General features: G+C 42.0%; 1 protein-coding gene across 1 annotated transcript in view; it reads right to left on the bottom strand.

Moving 5' to 3' along the window:
- NKAIN4 (sodium/potassium transporting ATPase interacting 4) overlaps positions 1-13,596 on the bottom strand; it is a 118,779-nt gene that overhangs the window by 49,717 nt on the left and 55,466 nt on the right. Inside the window, 2 exon segments of the mRNA XM_043985004.1 lie at positions 7,991-8,071; positions 10,470-10,607. Coding sequence (XP_043840939.1) covers positions 7,991-8,071; positions 10,470-10,607 — 219 coding nt within the window.

Raw genomic sequence — 13,596 nt, 5'->3', positions numbered from 1 at the left:
TTCTAAGTCCAATATGCACTTCACAGGAATCTGTTTCTATTTGCATATGACACCACTGCTTTAAAGGATGGGTAGGACTTCAGAGAGGAAGAGGGCAAGTATTCAATATGTAGGGAACAGTGTAAGAGCAAAGCTCTTCCACATAACATCCTTCCAATATCTGATGCTAATTATCATGCCTTTCCCTTCAAGTCTTCTCTCCTTCAGCCTAAACACCCCAGTTCCTTCAAATGGTGTTGTTATTCCATAGTATACAGTTTGCTCATCACCCCCCCTGGATGGCCCTCCTCTAGATATGTCCCATCTCACAACTGTCCTTGCTAACATGTGGGGCTCATAACTGCTTGCATGTCTTAGGTAGTCTCACTGTCTAGGCCCAAAAACCCTATCATGTCCCTCTCTCTGAACAATATGTTTTTGTCAATACCATCTAAGACTGTGTGGGTTTGGGGGGGGGGGGGTTGTTTTTGTTTTTCGGTAAGGGAACGGGAGGATGGGGAGAAAGGAGGGTTCCAAATCATACAACTGGCTCATACGGACCTTGCAGGCCACATAGACTTCATATATAACTGTAACCCTGTCTTTTCTAAAGGTCCTATACTGGGCAGGAGTCAAAAGAACACGAAAACCACAGATCATGAGCCAGTGTTTATTCCTCTAATTTCATCCATTTTATTTCCTGAACAGAAAAGCTCCAGTGCTTATAGTACAGGGCAAGGAAATGACTCTTCCTCTATGAACCTATGTAATACTTTCCTTGACATTTGTACTCTCATCCCCACAGACATTTATTAAACTTGTAAAAGCAGAAAGACTCAACTCTCCCTTACTTGCTTTCCTAACTCACTCAATGCCATTTGAGTTATTGGCCATAAGAGCCCCTTCTTCTGGCTGCCGACTAACAAATTCTATTTTTTTCTAGCTCACTGCCCTTGCTGAATCTTATCATAATCAGTCAGCTAACTGCAGATGCCCTAGGTCAGCCCCTGAAGATACATGGAGGGCATGTACATTGGGAAGAAGAGAGGAGAGGGAGAACTAACCTTCACCAGTGCTAACCAAGTCCTTACATGATTCATCTGTGGTTTCTCTCCTTTCTTCGATACATTGCAGTTACTCACTCCCTAGGGTCAGTTGATTCAAGAAGACTGATGCCCTTTTACAAGGATGATGCCCATGAGAGGGGATGGGGAGGTGGGGAGGGACATCTCACCCTATGGGTCCTCTTCTCAGCTAGCAGAAGCAGTGTTACCCTGGGCAACTGCCCCATGGACAGTCTCTTGGGCATGCTTCTGACTAGCTTCAAAGGGAAAACCCAGTCATTTGGGCACAACTTGTCCCAAAGGTAGCAGCTTGAGCTGCTGATCCCTGGAGGCCTCTCTCCAAAGAAGGTTTTTCTTAGGAGGATATGGTAGTGGTGGTGGTGAGGGTACAGAGACTTCTCATAATGGTGCCCTGATACTAACATCCTGACTTCTGCCCTACAGGCAGACACTAAGCAGGAAAAAGAGTTGTCAGGTACACCTACTGCTCTAGCTTAAAAATGCAAAGAGATCTCAGCATGTGAAAGGCCTGTAATAACTTTTTTTTTCTTCTTTTTTTTTTTTTTTGCTGAGGCAATTGGGGTTTAGTGACTTGCCCAGGGTCACACAGCCAGTAAGTATTAAGTGTCTGAGGCCTGATTTGAACCCAGGTCCTCCTGAATCCAGAGCCAGTGCTCCATCCACTGCACCACCTAGCTGCCCCTGTAATAACTCTTTAAATGGATCTAGTTTCTCCAGCATTCCCTCCAAATAACATTATGGTAATGAGTCATTAAAGGAATGGTTTTCCAATCAAAAGAGCAACCTATTCTGAAGTCCTTATACAAATACAAGCTCACTTGCAGTAGAAGGTAAGATCTTCATTGTGTTGGGCCTTCACATCAGACAGCTTCATCAGTATTTTTCTCCATTACTACCAACCCAGTGACAGATTTAAAGGAAACTGGCAGCTTCAGAAATACAAAGCACACAAACTTGATTTGATGATGTGTGTGTATTGGGCTGGATATAAAAGAGAATTCTCTAGGCTTCTTGGAGTTCCCAGAACCTCTGAGGTACAAAACCAATCTCATTTACAGTAGAATCTCTGAGACTGAATAGCTGGCTTGGCCATCTACTACGTGTAGGCACTGATCTAGGCACCAATGAATGGCCAATTGCTAAATCCTCACTATCTGCAGGTAGCAGTCACACTTCTCACCTTTAATGTAAAATCTAAGATTAGCAAGGTCCTCAGAGGAGATGGATGACATCTCTGAAGAGGCAACCTTCTACCCATTATCCTTAACAAGTAGAAAGAAAGGAAACCAGCATTTGTTAAGCAACTATTATGTGCTATGCAACAAACCAAGTACTTTACAAATATTATCTCATTTAATCCTAAGAACCCTGAGAGGGAGGTGATACTATGATCCCTATTTTACAGGTGAGGAAACAGGCAGACAGAGGTTAAGTGATTTTTCCGGAGTCATATGCCAAATAAGTGTCTGAGGCCACATTTGAATTGGGGTCTTCAGCTGCCGCAAGTAATAATAAAAGACATAAAATAAGGTGTAAACTACTAACTCCAGAGGAGTATAATCTCTTAGACAGCTATAATTGCTAGAATGTTTTCCTATTATCCAGGTAAATCTGACTTGAACTAACACCCACTGCTTCTAATTCTGCCTTCTGAGGCCAAAACCAAAATAACTCTGAATCTTGAATCCCAAAATTTCTGAGTTGGAAGAGATCCCTTGGAAGCCATCAAGTCTGATTCATACCTGAAAAGCATCCTCCCTACAATGACCTGACAAGTGGTCATCTAGCCTTTGTTTTAAGACCTCAAATGAGGGAGAACCCAGCCAACTCTTAAAGCCGACAATAGCTGTACTGTCAAAGTTTTTCATCCTGTAAGCCCAAATGACTTCTTTGCAACTTCTACCCCATTGCACCTAGTTCTTTTCTCTTGCACTAAATCTAATCTCTCCTTCTACATGATAGCTTTTCAATATCTTTGAAGAGAGTCATCATATGCCCCATAAGTCTCTTCTCTGGGCTAAAACTCTATAATTCCTCCATCCAATCCTGTGTTCTGCTTTTTTTTCTTCTGTCACAGACCTGGTTGCCCTGTTCTGTCATGCTCCAACTTGCAAATGGACTTCCTAAAATGGGGCATGCAAAACTAAATACAAAATATGGCATGACTAAGGCAGAATATAGGAATACAGTGCCTTTGCTCATTCTAAATACTCTTCCTCCATTGATATCGCTTAAGATGAAGAAGCAGTTACACATGGCTCATATTGAATTTGCAGTCCACTGAAACCCTTAGTTCTTTTTCATATGAGTAATTATCTAGCCCCATCCTGGCCTTGTGCAGCTGATGATTTCTAACTCAAGTGTAGGTCCTATATTCTCCAACTTTGGTCTTTTCCTCCTGCCAATGCAGCTGCAGAATATGAAGCCCAAGACTGTTCACTGACAGGATCATTCTTCATTCATCACCTTTTCCCTCCCTTCCTATTACCTAAGGGCAGCTAGGCAGTCTAGGGGACACCGTGCTAGGCTTAAAGTTAGGAAGACTGGCCTCCCTGATCAATGTAATGACCAACCACAATTCCAGAGGAAGAATGAGGAACTTGCCATCCACTTCTTGACAGATGTAAAGAATTAATTGTTATTTGAGGTTTTTATGACCCCATCTTTTGGCTAGAATTAAAAAAACAAAACCTCAGCTGCACTGGCCCTGGATTCTGGAGGACCTGAGTTCAAATCCAGCCTCAGACACTTGACACGTACTAGCTGTGTGACCTGAGCAAGTCACTTAACCCTCACTACCCCAATATATATATATGGAATCAAGATGCAGAATAAGCCATATAGCACCAAACATAGCCAATGTCAGAATGAATTTTGCTTGATTATGTATATTTGTTACAAGAGCTTAATCTTTCTTTTCTCTCCTTTTCCAAAGGGAAGGAGTTGAAGGATGAGAAGGGATAGGGCAGCAACATTTTTAAAAAGAAAGTCATTGAGGCCACTTTTTTTCTTTTAAAATGGACAGATGAAAGACGAGAAAGAAAGCTTTGAAAGTTACACATGGATGTGTGCTATCCTTAAAAAGAAAAGCAAACCTGTACATCATCAAGACTTGCAGTTTCATATACCATCCTATTTTCCTGATCTACAAGGTATATACAAATTCCCACTCTCTTTGGGATTTTTAATTTCAGATTAAAAATTAATTTATAAAAAGGATGACGGGAATTTGAATCCTACTTACCAGCTATGTGACCATAGGTAAATCAACCTCACTCAGTCTTGGCTTACTCATCTATAAAATAGGTGAGTGATGATAATAGCACCCAGCTCTCAGGGTTGTTATGAAGACTAAATGAGGGGCAGCTAGGTGGCATAGTGGATAAAGCACCAGCCCTGGATTCAGGAGACCCGAGTTTCCAAATCTGGCCTCAGACACTTGACACTTACTAGCCGTGTGACCCTGGACAAGTCACTTAACCCTCATTGCCCCACACACACACAAAAGAAAAACTAAATGAGACAATATATGTAAAGCACTTTGCAAACACTTAAGCACTATATAAATGTTAGGTATTACTATTATTAGCATTGCCATCTCTCACCTCCCCCTCCTTGGATGAATGCTGCTGTTTCTTTGCTTTCTCCCAGGCACATCTCTATTGTAAAACAACCAGCAGTGTGATTTCTCCTAGAGAGGGAGGTATGCCTAATATAGTGAAAAGAATATGGCCTGTGAATCTAGAAGATCTGATGCAAGTCCTGTCTTGGGTATTTTACCATAGCCATGTGAGTATGAGGAAGTCACTTAGCCACGCTCTGCCTCAGTTTCCTCATTTGTAAAATGGGGATACTAATGCTTATACTACCTACCACCTCATAAGAGTGTCCTAAGGAAAGTGCTTTGTAAACTGTAAAAGATGATTTAAATGTGATCTATTAGTATCAGATCTCAGTGTAACTTAGGCATCAAGAACAGGGTGAAAAAATGCCTGTTAGAAAGCAGTAAACACTCTCATATCACTGATTTTTTAAAGATACAAGCCAGATTTAAAATATTATCATCACCAACCATTATGAGAGCATGATCACATCGGCATTCAATTTTTCTCTGCCTGAACTAGTAGGTTAAAACAACAGAAGAATCCAGAGTGGTGAGAGAACATTATATTCAGGCAGCTGAAGTTGGTAAGGGCAAGCAGACTATATATCACATGTGAATTTATTCCCTCTTTGTGCTCCCCTCCCCCCCTGTGATAGTCTCCTAGGATGGGAGAATGGTTACAAACTGCAAATCAGATCAGCAGCTTGTGTGCAGATTCTGAAGCAAAGATCATCACAGACTACTCCCCAGGTGTAAAGTGCCTGGCTCTGGTCTGGCAAAACTGTAGGGGTGGGGGTGGAGGACAGGGGATACAGAGATTGACAAAATGCCTGGGGAAAACAAATACTATCTGCTCTGCCCTGTTTCCAGGTGAGGATGGGGATGGCGATCAACAGAGTACAGAGATGATAAAACTTTACTACAAATTTTGGACTCTGCTCTGCCAGGCTTTCAAGACTGCTCCCTGCGTCACCTCCTCCTTTACTCCTTACAATATTTCTGCAATCATATACTTATACCAGCCAGTCTTACAATATTCACTAGCAATGTTTGCATTGCTTCCCTTTCTTAAATAGCCTGGATACTGCAAGCCAGTGGCTAATCACTAATGCAGTCATGTGGTGCTCCTCCTAGATGTTATCCTGTCTCTGCTGCTTTGCTTCTCCCCCTGTGCTAACATCCTGTGGGAGGCCAGAGGGCCCCAGCTCTTGCCCTCTTTACCAAGTTTCCAGTTAAGGATATGGACAAGTTGGCATTCTCTCCAACCAATTTTGTTGACATGTAGGTATCCTTCATGGGGAGAACATGCAAGAAGAGCTTTGCAAAACTGAGACCCATTAACCTTTCACTAAACTTATAAAATATCAGTCTGCAAAGACTTGACTAATAAAAATTAGAAAGAAGACAAAGGCGGGGCAGCTAGGTGACAGGGTGGATAAAGCACCGGCCTTGGATTCAGGAGGACCTGAGTTCAAATCCGACCCTCAGACACTTACTAGCTGTGTGACCCTGGGCAAGTCACTTAACCCTTATTGCTCAGAAAGAAAGAAAGAAAGAAAGGAAGGAAGGAAGGAAGGAAGGAAGGAAGGAAGGAAGGAAGGAAGGAAGGAAGGAAGGAAGGAAGGAAGGAAGGAAGGAAGGAAGGAAGAAAGAAAGAAGAAAGAAAGAAAGAAAGAAAGAAGAAAGAAAGAAAGAAAGAAAGAAAGAAAGAAAGAAAAGAAAGGAAAGAAAGAAAGAAAGAAAGAAAGAAAGAAAGAAAGAAAGAAAGAAAGAAAGAAAGAAAGAAAGAAAGAAAGGAAGGAAGGAAGGAAGGAAGGAAGAAGGAAGGAGAAAAGACAAAAGACAGGCAAATTCCCTATAATGTTGTCACTGCTGCCATCCAGGAGATTCTGCTATAGCAAAACTGACCCCCCCCAAAAAAGTCCCATGAGGGTCAGCCCGGTGTGTAGTAGTTCATGAATTTATAAGCTATCACAGAAGAACCACCATCTTTGACAAAGAATTAAGTGAAACCAACAAAGAAGGTGTCTGTGCTCTTTGATTTATAAAGGCACCTGGACTTATGGCAAGAATTGCAGGACAAGAGAATCTCCTTCAAGCAATTAAATCCAGATAACCCAAGAAAGCTGCGGGTCTGGTACATCAAACATCCTATCAGAGAGCTCAGCGTCTGGCACTGCATAGTTAATGAAACTCAAAAATGAAGCGTGACTTCCCTTCACCCTCCCTGTAAAAAATGCACTTTCTTTCATCTACTGTATTCTGCCTGTCATGCTCAGTGAATGCTTGATGAATGCTGACCTCATTGATATGAACAGCAACAACAACAATGAGCTGGCAGACAAATGTGGGCCAGGGTTAGGTTTTAAAGTTTAATTGGTTATCACCAGGACTGGAATTGTGAAGAGCATTGACTAAGGGAACGCCCTCAGGGAGCTTGGTAATCCTCAGAAAGAGCAATTAGTTATGGAATTAAGAATTTATTCCCCCTACCTGGAAAGGGCTCCCCCAAAGCCAGATTCCCCATCAAGACAACATCTGCAACTTGACATTTGACCCAAGCCTTCTGGCCCCCTGAAAAACATCCAGGACTGAACCCAGACCAATTAGTCTCTCTGAGCTCTGTGTTCTTCCTGGTTGGCAATTTACAGCCTGTTTAGGATTGGCAACTGTGGTGTCCATTGGTTCTGAGCACAGTCCACATATCCACATGGAGGTGAGCCTCCTAGATCGAGCTACTAAGCTACCTATTGAAAAGACCAAAGAGGCTAGCTGCTGAGTATGAAGAAAAGGAAAGCAAGTATCACCCCCCCCACCATCACCACCCCAGGCACAATGGCAATGTTAAAAGGAGCCATAATAAGGGGATAATGAAATGCAATTAACATATTGCAGGCAGCTAATCAGAGCTTTCAGCTGCTGCTGATGCTGGGTCTCATGAAGCATTTACTATAATGTATGTGTATGTGTGTGTATATGGGGGGAGGTCACCAAGTCTTTATCGAATTCCTCTGTTTCACACAGGCCATTTTGCTTCCAGGACTTCTTTGTGCTGTTTTGAATTATGAGTTTAAAATTTAAGCACAACAATTGCTGTCCCAGAATCTGAGAAATTAGTTTTGACTTCCTGAACATTTCTAATTGCTTTGAATCAAGGAATTAAGGGCATACAATGAATGCATCAAGATGAGTGAATTAGCTTCCCTTCTTTCCTCTCCACTCTTAAATTAAATGAGGGCCACATGAGCCCGGTGTCTATCCTTTTCTTCCATAGCCAGCTGGTTTCCTTGTATTTCAAAATAGTACCCTATCCTTGACTCACCTTTGAAAGTCCTCCCACCTCCAAGTAAAAACAGATAATGAAGATGTTCCAAGTGACCCAGATAGCTGTCCACACTGCGTACTAGGAAGAAGAAAATGGGAGAGAAATCAGGAATGCAAAACATAAATTGGAAAGTGACTACTGCCTGCTTCTGTATACCTAACTTGGAAAAGATTAAAAGCTGCCCTGCGCAAAAGTCATTACACCTTTTAACAATGCTGTGGCCAGGCCCTGAATGTTTAAGAGATCCTTCATTCTCTAATCTTCATGGCTGGAAGGAATCTGTCCAACTTTGGAGATAAGATTTCTGCTTTTGGAGATCTGTTTTCTGCCTAAGTTAGTCACTGGTCAGATTTGAGCATGCTGATGTAGTTATTTTAAAGCCTTTCTCAAGTGCCCAATGCTATCTTTCCAGCCAAAGTGGCCTCTTCTCTATGCCTCATACATGACACTCCATCTTTCATATATGTACCTTTACCTTAACCATCCTTCATGCCTAGAATGCATTCCCTCCCTTCTTAGTTGCCTCATAGAATTCCTTTCTTCCTTCAAGATTCTGTAGTTCAAGCACAACCTTCTGTATGAAGCCTTTCCTGACTCCCCTGCTCCCAACTGCTACTGGCCTCTCTTCCAAACCACCTTGTGCTTAACTACTTTTTATTTTTTTGTATTCCATCTCTTTATATGGGTCCTGTATATACACATGTGTATATCCTTTTTGCGTCTCCCAACAGAACATAAGATCATTGCAAACAGATTGTTTCATTTGTTGTATTTGTAGCCCTAGCACCTAGTCTACTGTCTAGCACATAGTAGGTGTTATCAGTTTCTATAAGTTCTTATTGATTCTGTGTCATTAATTCTTAGCTTCTGCCATGGTGTGATGCTCCCTCCTCAACCCCCTTGTATTGATGTTGGCCCAACCCTGAAAAAAAAGACTATAAATGTGGTTTCCTTGGTTGGCATGTGGGAGTGAGGATCGATGGACTTCATAATGATATTCACAGTCAGAAATTCTGGAGACTAAGGAGTAATATATTGGATACCAAATCATTTAAGAATTTGGAGGAGGAAGAAAACAGGTCTGTAAAACATTATCGAGAACACATACCATGAGCCTGAATTTGACTGGGGCTAGCCTATGGGACCCTGAGCTGACCTGAGCTGAAGATTTTCAGCTGCAACTATATTTCAATTAGTAAATGGAAGAAAAAAGACATTTGGAGGTTATTATCAATCTCCCTAAGCACTCTTTAAGTCATCCTGGTCTGACTGCAGATTTCTGCACGTAAGCAATCCCCTTCATTCCTCATTAAATCAGTTTGTAAGAAGTTAGAACATGGGACTAAGTTTCTGCAAGATCCATCAAGACCAAGGACAATTTTGGAATTTGTGGGGCATCAGTACTAAAATGAGGTACATATCTAATGATTAGGCTTCTCTGGAACTATCGACATGCTGACCTTCAGTCTATTCAGTGGCTGACCAGACTATAATAGCTAAAATTACCTGGACTACAGCTTCCTAGTGAGTAAAACATCTCTCTCATTCCAATGCAAACGAGTGAATAAAGGAATATAACAACTGTTGCATTGAAAGTGTTCAGTTTACTTTATTTTAAGTCTTTAAGGAAGACCAACAAATTCCAATGGAAAGTGCCCTGACCTTGGGGGTCAGGAGATCTGGGTTCTAGTCTTTGTTCTACCACCCTCACTACATGACAGCCAAATAATTTCCTTTCTCTGGACCTATATTTCCCCATCAGTCAAATGAGGGGGTTGAATTAGATCGTCTTTCAAATCCTTTCCAGCCCTAAAATTTCAGGAGTCTATGTAAATAAAATAGTAAAGTCTTCCTGAGCCAATCTATGGTAGATGACCAAGATTGCTAGTAGTCCCACAAGTGAATGCAGGCTTATTACTCTCATGCCTCTCTCCCCACTGACTCTCTCCCTTCCCCATTCTTTGAAATCAGCAGGGAATTTAAATTGACAATTTTCCTTCTCTGCTGAAGTAAGAACAGGAGACTTGTCAGTTTCGATTGCAGGCTGACTTAAAGAACAGAGCAGGGCAGTCCGGGTAGAAGCTTGGACATGGCTTTTACAGTCATCAACAATGACACATTAATTCCTATCTCTCCCTCCACCACAAGTTCCAGGAGAACATGGGGGGGGGAGGGGCTGCTTATTTTTTTAAATTAGCATCCTATGTTTATTATTAGTCCTATTAACTTATGAAACAATCCATTTTAATAAATAAATTAGGATGAATAGGGCAGATTGAGAAGGGGAAATCAGTAAACAATCTTAACACAAAACAACAATCCAGAGGTGATGACTTAAAATATGCTAGGCTGTTTTATGTCTCTACAGAAAGCAGTCTCTGATCTCTTTCAATGCATTGTTTTCTAGCTACCACTCAGGACCCCTGTAGTCCTCCTGGCCAAAGGGAAAAGACTAGAATAGGCAAACATCACTTACCACCACAATGTATCGAGGTCTATACTGAATAGTTCCAAAGAGGCCCAGAATGACAATTATGATGTGAAGGAAATTGGCCAGGATGGGAGCCCATTGATATCCCAGGAAATCGAATACTTGTCTCTCTAATGCAGCAAGCTGTGGGGGGGGGGAAGAAGGGAGAGAAGAGGTGAGGAAAGATGAAGAAGCTGGAAGTTTGTTATGACACATGTAATGTTCAAATGAGGGATACTTTATCTTGACAAGATCCAGCATTTCTGGGTTACTTGTCTAGGTGTATTATTGTCCCCAGGAGAAAACAAACTGGGGGGAAAGGGAAATTGGAGATGTGCCCAAGGGATGCAATGTGGGGAAGGTAGAAGAAGCAGAACTGGAGAAATAATAGGGAGGGATAATTCCAAGGATATTTTAGAGATAAGGATTAGACCTATGATTTCATTGGTACAGGGAACTCCAGGATGAGAAAACTTTCTACACCAGGGCAGGTTTGCACCTTCTCTGCAATTTACAGCCTTAGAAGTGTTACCTAAAGCATTGAAAGGTTAAGTGATTTGCCCAGGGTCACAAAGCCAGAATATCAAAGATTAGACTTGAACCCAGGTCTTCCTGGCTCCAAGGCCAGCTCACTATACACTACACTCACCATGGCTGCCTCTCAATTTCAATCATAGAAAAGATGATTAATTTGTTTATACTTGAATCCTCTGTCACCCGGATGGGACCACAAATTTCTTCCTTGCTCAATCCACCAATGTACAAAGCCACAGGGCTAAGAAGGGCATCAAAAGTTTTTATACTCCTACTTTAATCATGATCATCAGCAAACATTCATTAAGATCCTAGTTTCCATGACTGTTCTACATATCCCACAGCAAGCAGGGACCGAGAACAAGAGCTACTACAATGAAGAAACAGAAGTTCTGAGGAATTCTGTTGAGACATAAAATGTAACTCCCTGTCACTCCTTGCTTTTTTTCCTGTTAATTTCACCATGCAATCCCTCAACCCTCAGTTTTGCTGATACACCCGTCTTTCAGTTTTTCTTAGCATCCCCCCGCCACCTCAATATCAACATGTTCTGGTTTAAACTTGCTATCCTTCCAAGTCTGGCCCCTCCTCCTTGATGCAAGTCAAGCATTGCTGCTCTGGGATATCTCAGGCAGGCATGCTTTAATATACCAAAAGCTCTCTTTAACCCCACACCCTAGGAGCAGAAGCTGGAGAACGTGGAGTTTCCAAAGCATAGGATCCTGGAGATCTAGCATACAGCAATGAACATTTGAGATTTCAAAGGCTTCAAACCCTGAATTAGGCAGTGCTTAGAGTCAGCAGAGGCAGACCCAGATAGCACATTAATTACCTTCCAACTTTTTTTCAAGTAGTTTGAAGAAGCTCAAGTGGCTCCTGCCCATGAAAATCCTTTGTGGACCTCCAACCCTGAAGATTCCCATGGGCCAAGCTAAGTTGGTTCTTGTAGTACCCCATCTAGTAAGGCAAGCTGCCCACCAGGTCATAACCTACCTTAGCAACTCTATACTGGATTGTATAGAGGAGCTTCTCTAATTCAAAGAGACCTGCCACCTTCTTTAGAATGAATATTGGCAGCCAGAAGTTTCCCTGGTATCAGCGGGACAAGAAATTGTTGTATTCTTGTAATAATTCCCCTAGGATACTGATCTTCTCTGAGTCCTACATAGTCACTTGGTTTGTCTAGACTTCCATCTTTCTGTAGAGTCTTTAAATGTTATTAAACGTTAGGAGTTAAGGGAGGATAGTGTCAAGATGACAGGATAGCAGAATGAAGTATAGCAAGCTCCTTTCCAAAAATCTCTTCCCAACAGATTCTAGAAAACACATTGGACACCATTCTATTGGGGAAATAAAATTTTTAAAAATCACAGTGAGTCATTTTCCAGCTCAGGTCAGAATAGGAGATAGAGAGGCCTATGGACCGTGTTGATCAGATCTGGCCATAAGCCCACTGACTGACCAGAGCACTCCAGCACAGGAGATGCTGTACACCAGGGCCTGAGGAGCTCCCAAAACCATACTGGGGCACAGTGACCTCACTCTGTATGTGGGAACAGATGCCAATTTGTAGCTTTTTTGAGCCCTAGATGGAAGAGGGACCTTGCCCCCATGGGTAGAAATCCAGGGTGCTGACTGGTAGTTGGTCCTGGGCTGTGTACCAAGATAAGAGCAAGTCTCGAAGCAAGCAGAAGCAACAGGGACTTGGATGACAGGAGCAAAGCAGGTCTCCCTTTCAACTTCAAGTTCAGTGCAAAGCCTGCAGAGGAATAACCAAGGCAGGAATCACAGACCAAGGGACCTTGAAGTTCTATCACTCTGAATCAGCACAGCTCCCCGATAGCTAATAATGGCTGAGGTCAGCAGCAGTCTACTCTTGTTCAGACCCCAACTCAGGTGAAAAACTTGGAGAGTTCAGACCAGGGAGGCAGCAATCATATTTTTCCCTGGACCAGAACACTTTGGAAACTCTGAAGCTTTCATGTCCCCAGTCTGAGCTGCCTTGAGAAACTAGACTAACACAAGCCAATAATAGCAACAGGACCAACCCAGACCTTTCCTCCAGAATTGCCCAGGGCCCAGCCTTAACATCAAGTTCTAGATCAGGAAGCAGTCTGGAAGAATGAACAAACCATAAAGATTTCCTTAACTCTAAAAGACTAAAATTAGATAAAGAGAAATAGAGGCTAAAGAAGTAAAAAACAAAGTTTAGAGAAATAGTGTTATTTGCATAGTCAAGTAGTATCAGGGTCAGGGCCCTAACCAGGTCTTCTGACTCAAAGCTTGGTGGTCTTTCCATTATGCATCAATGGACACTCAGATGGCCCAGTGAATTTCATGTGCTTATGATGATAGATGCTAATTTCTTCAAATTACAAAATATCAAGTAGAGGCACACTACAGGAAACTCACAAAGCTGTATGAGGGGGGCAGGTAAATAGCTGATGAACATGAATGCAAAGGTACAATGATCCATTTAGGGAAAAATTATAGAAAACCAGTCCTTGTGGAATTTAAGATCTTTGAGGGGAAGGGCTTTCATTTTTCCATTTGTACATGGTGGGGTTATTTATTAACAGACACTGAATTGAATAATTCA

The sequence above is a fragment of the Dromiciops gliroides genome, chromosome 2, assembly GCF_019393635.1.
Source record: "Dromiciops gliroides isolate mDroGli1 chromosome 2, mDroGli1.pri, whole genome shotgun sequence".
Classification (NCBI taxonomy): Eukaryota; Metazoa; Chordata; class Mammalia; order Microbiotheria; family Microbiotheriidae; genus Dromiciops; species Dromiciops gliroides.
The sequence above is the reverse complement of the archived record's forward strand: the minus strand, read 5'-3'. Positions and strand labels throughout refer to the sequence as shown.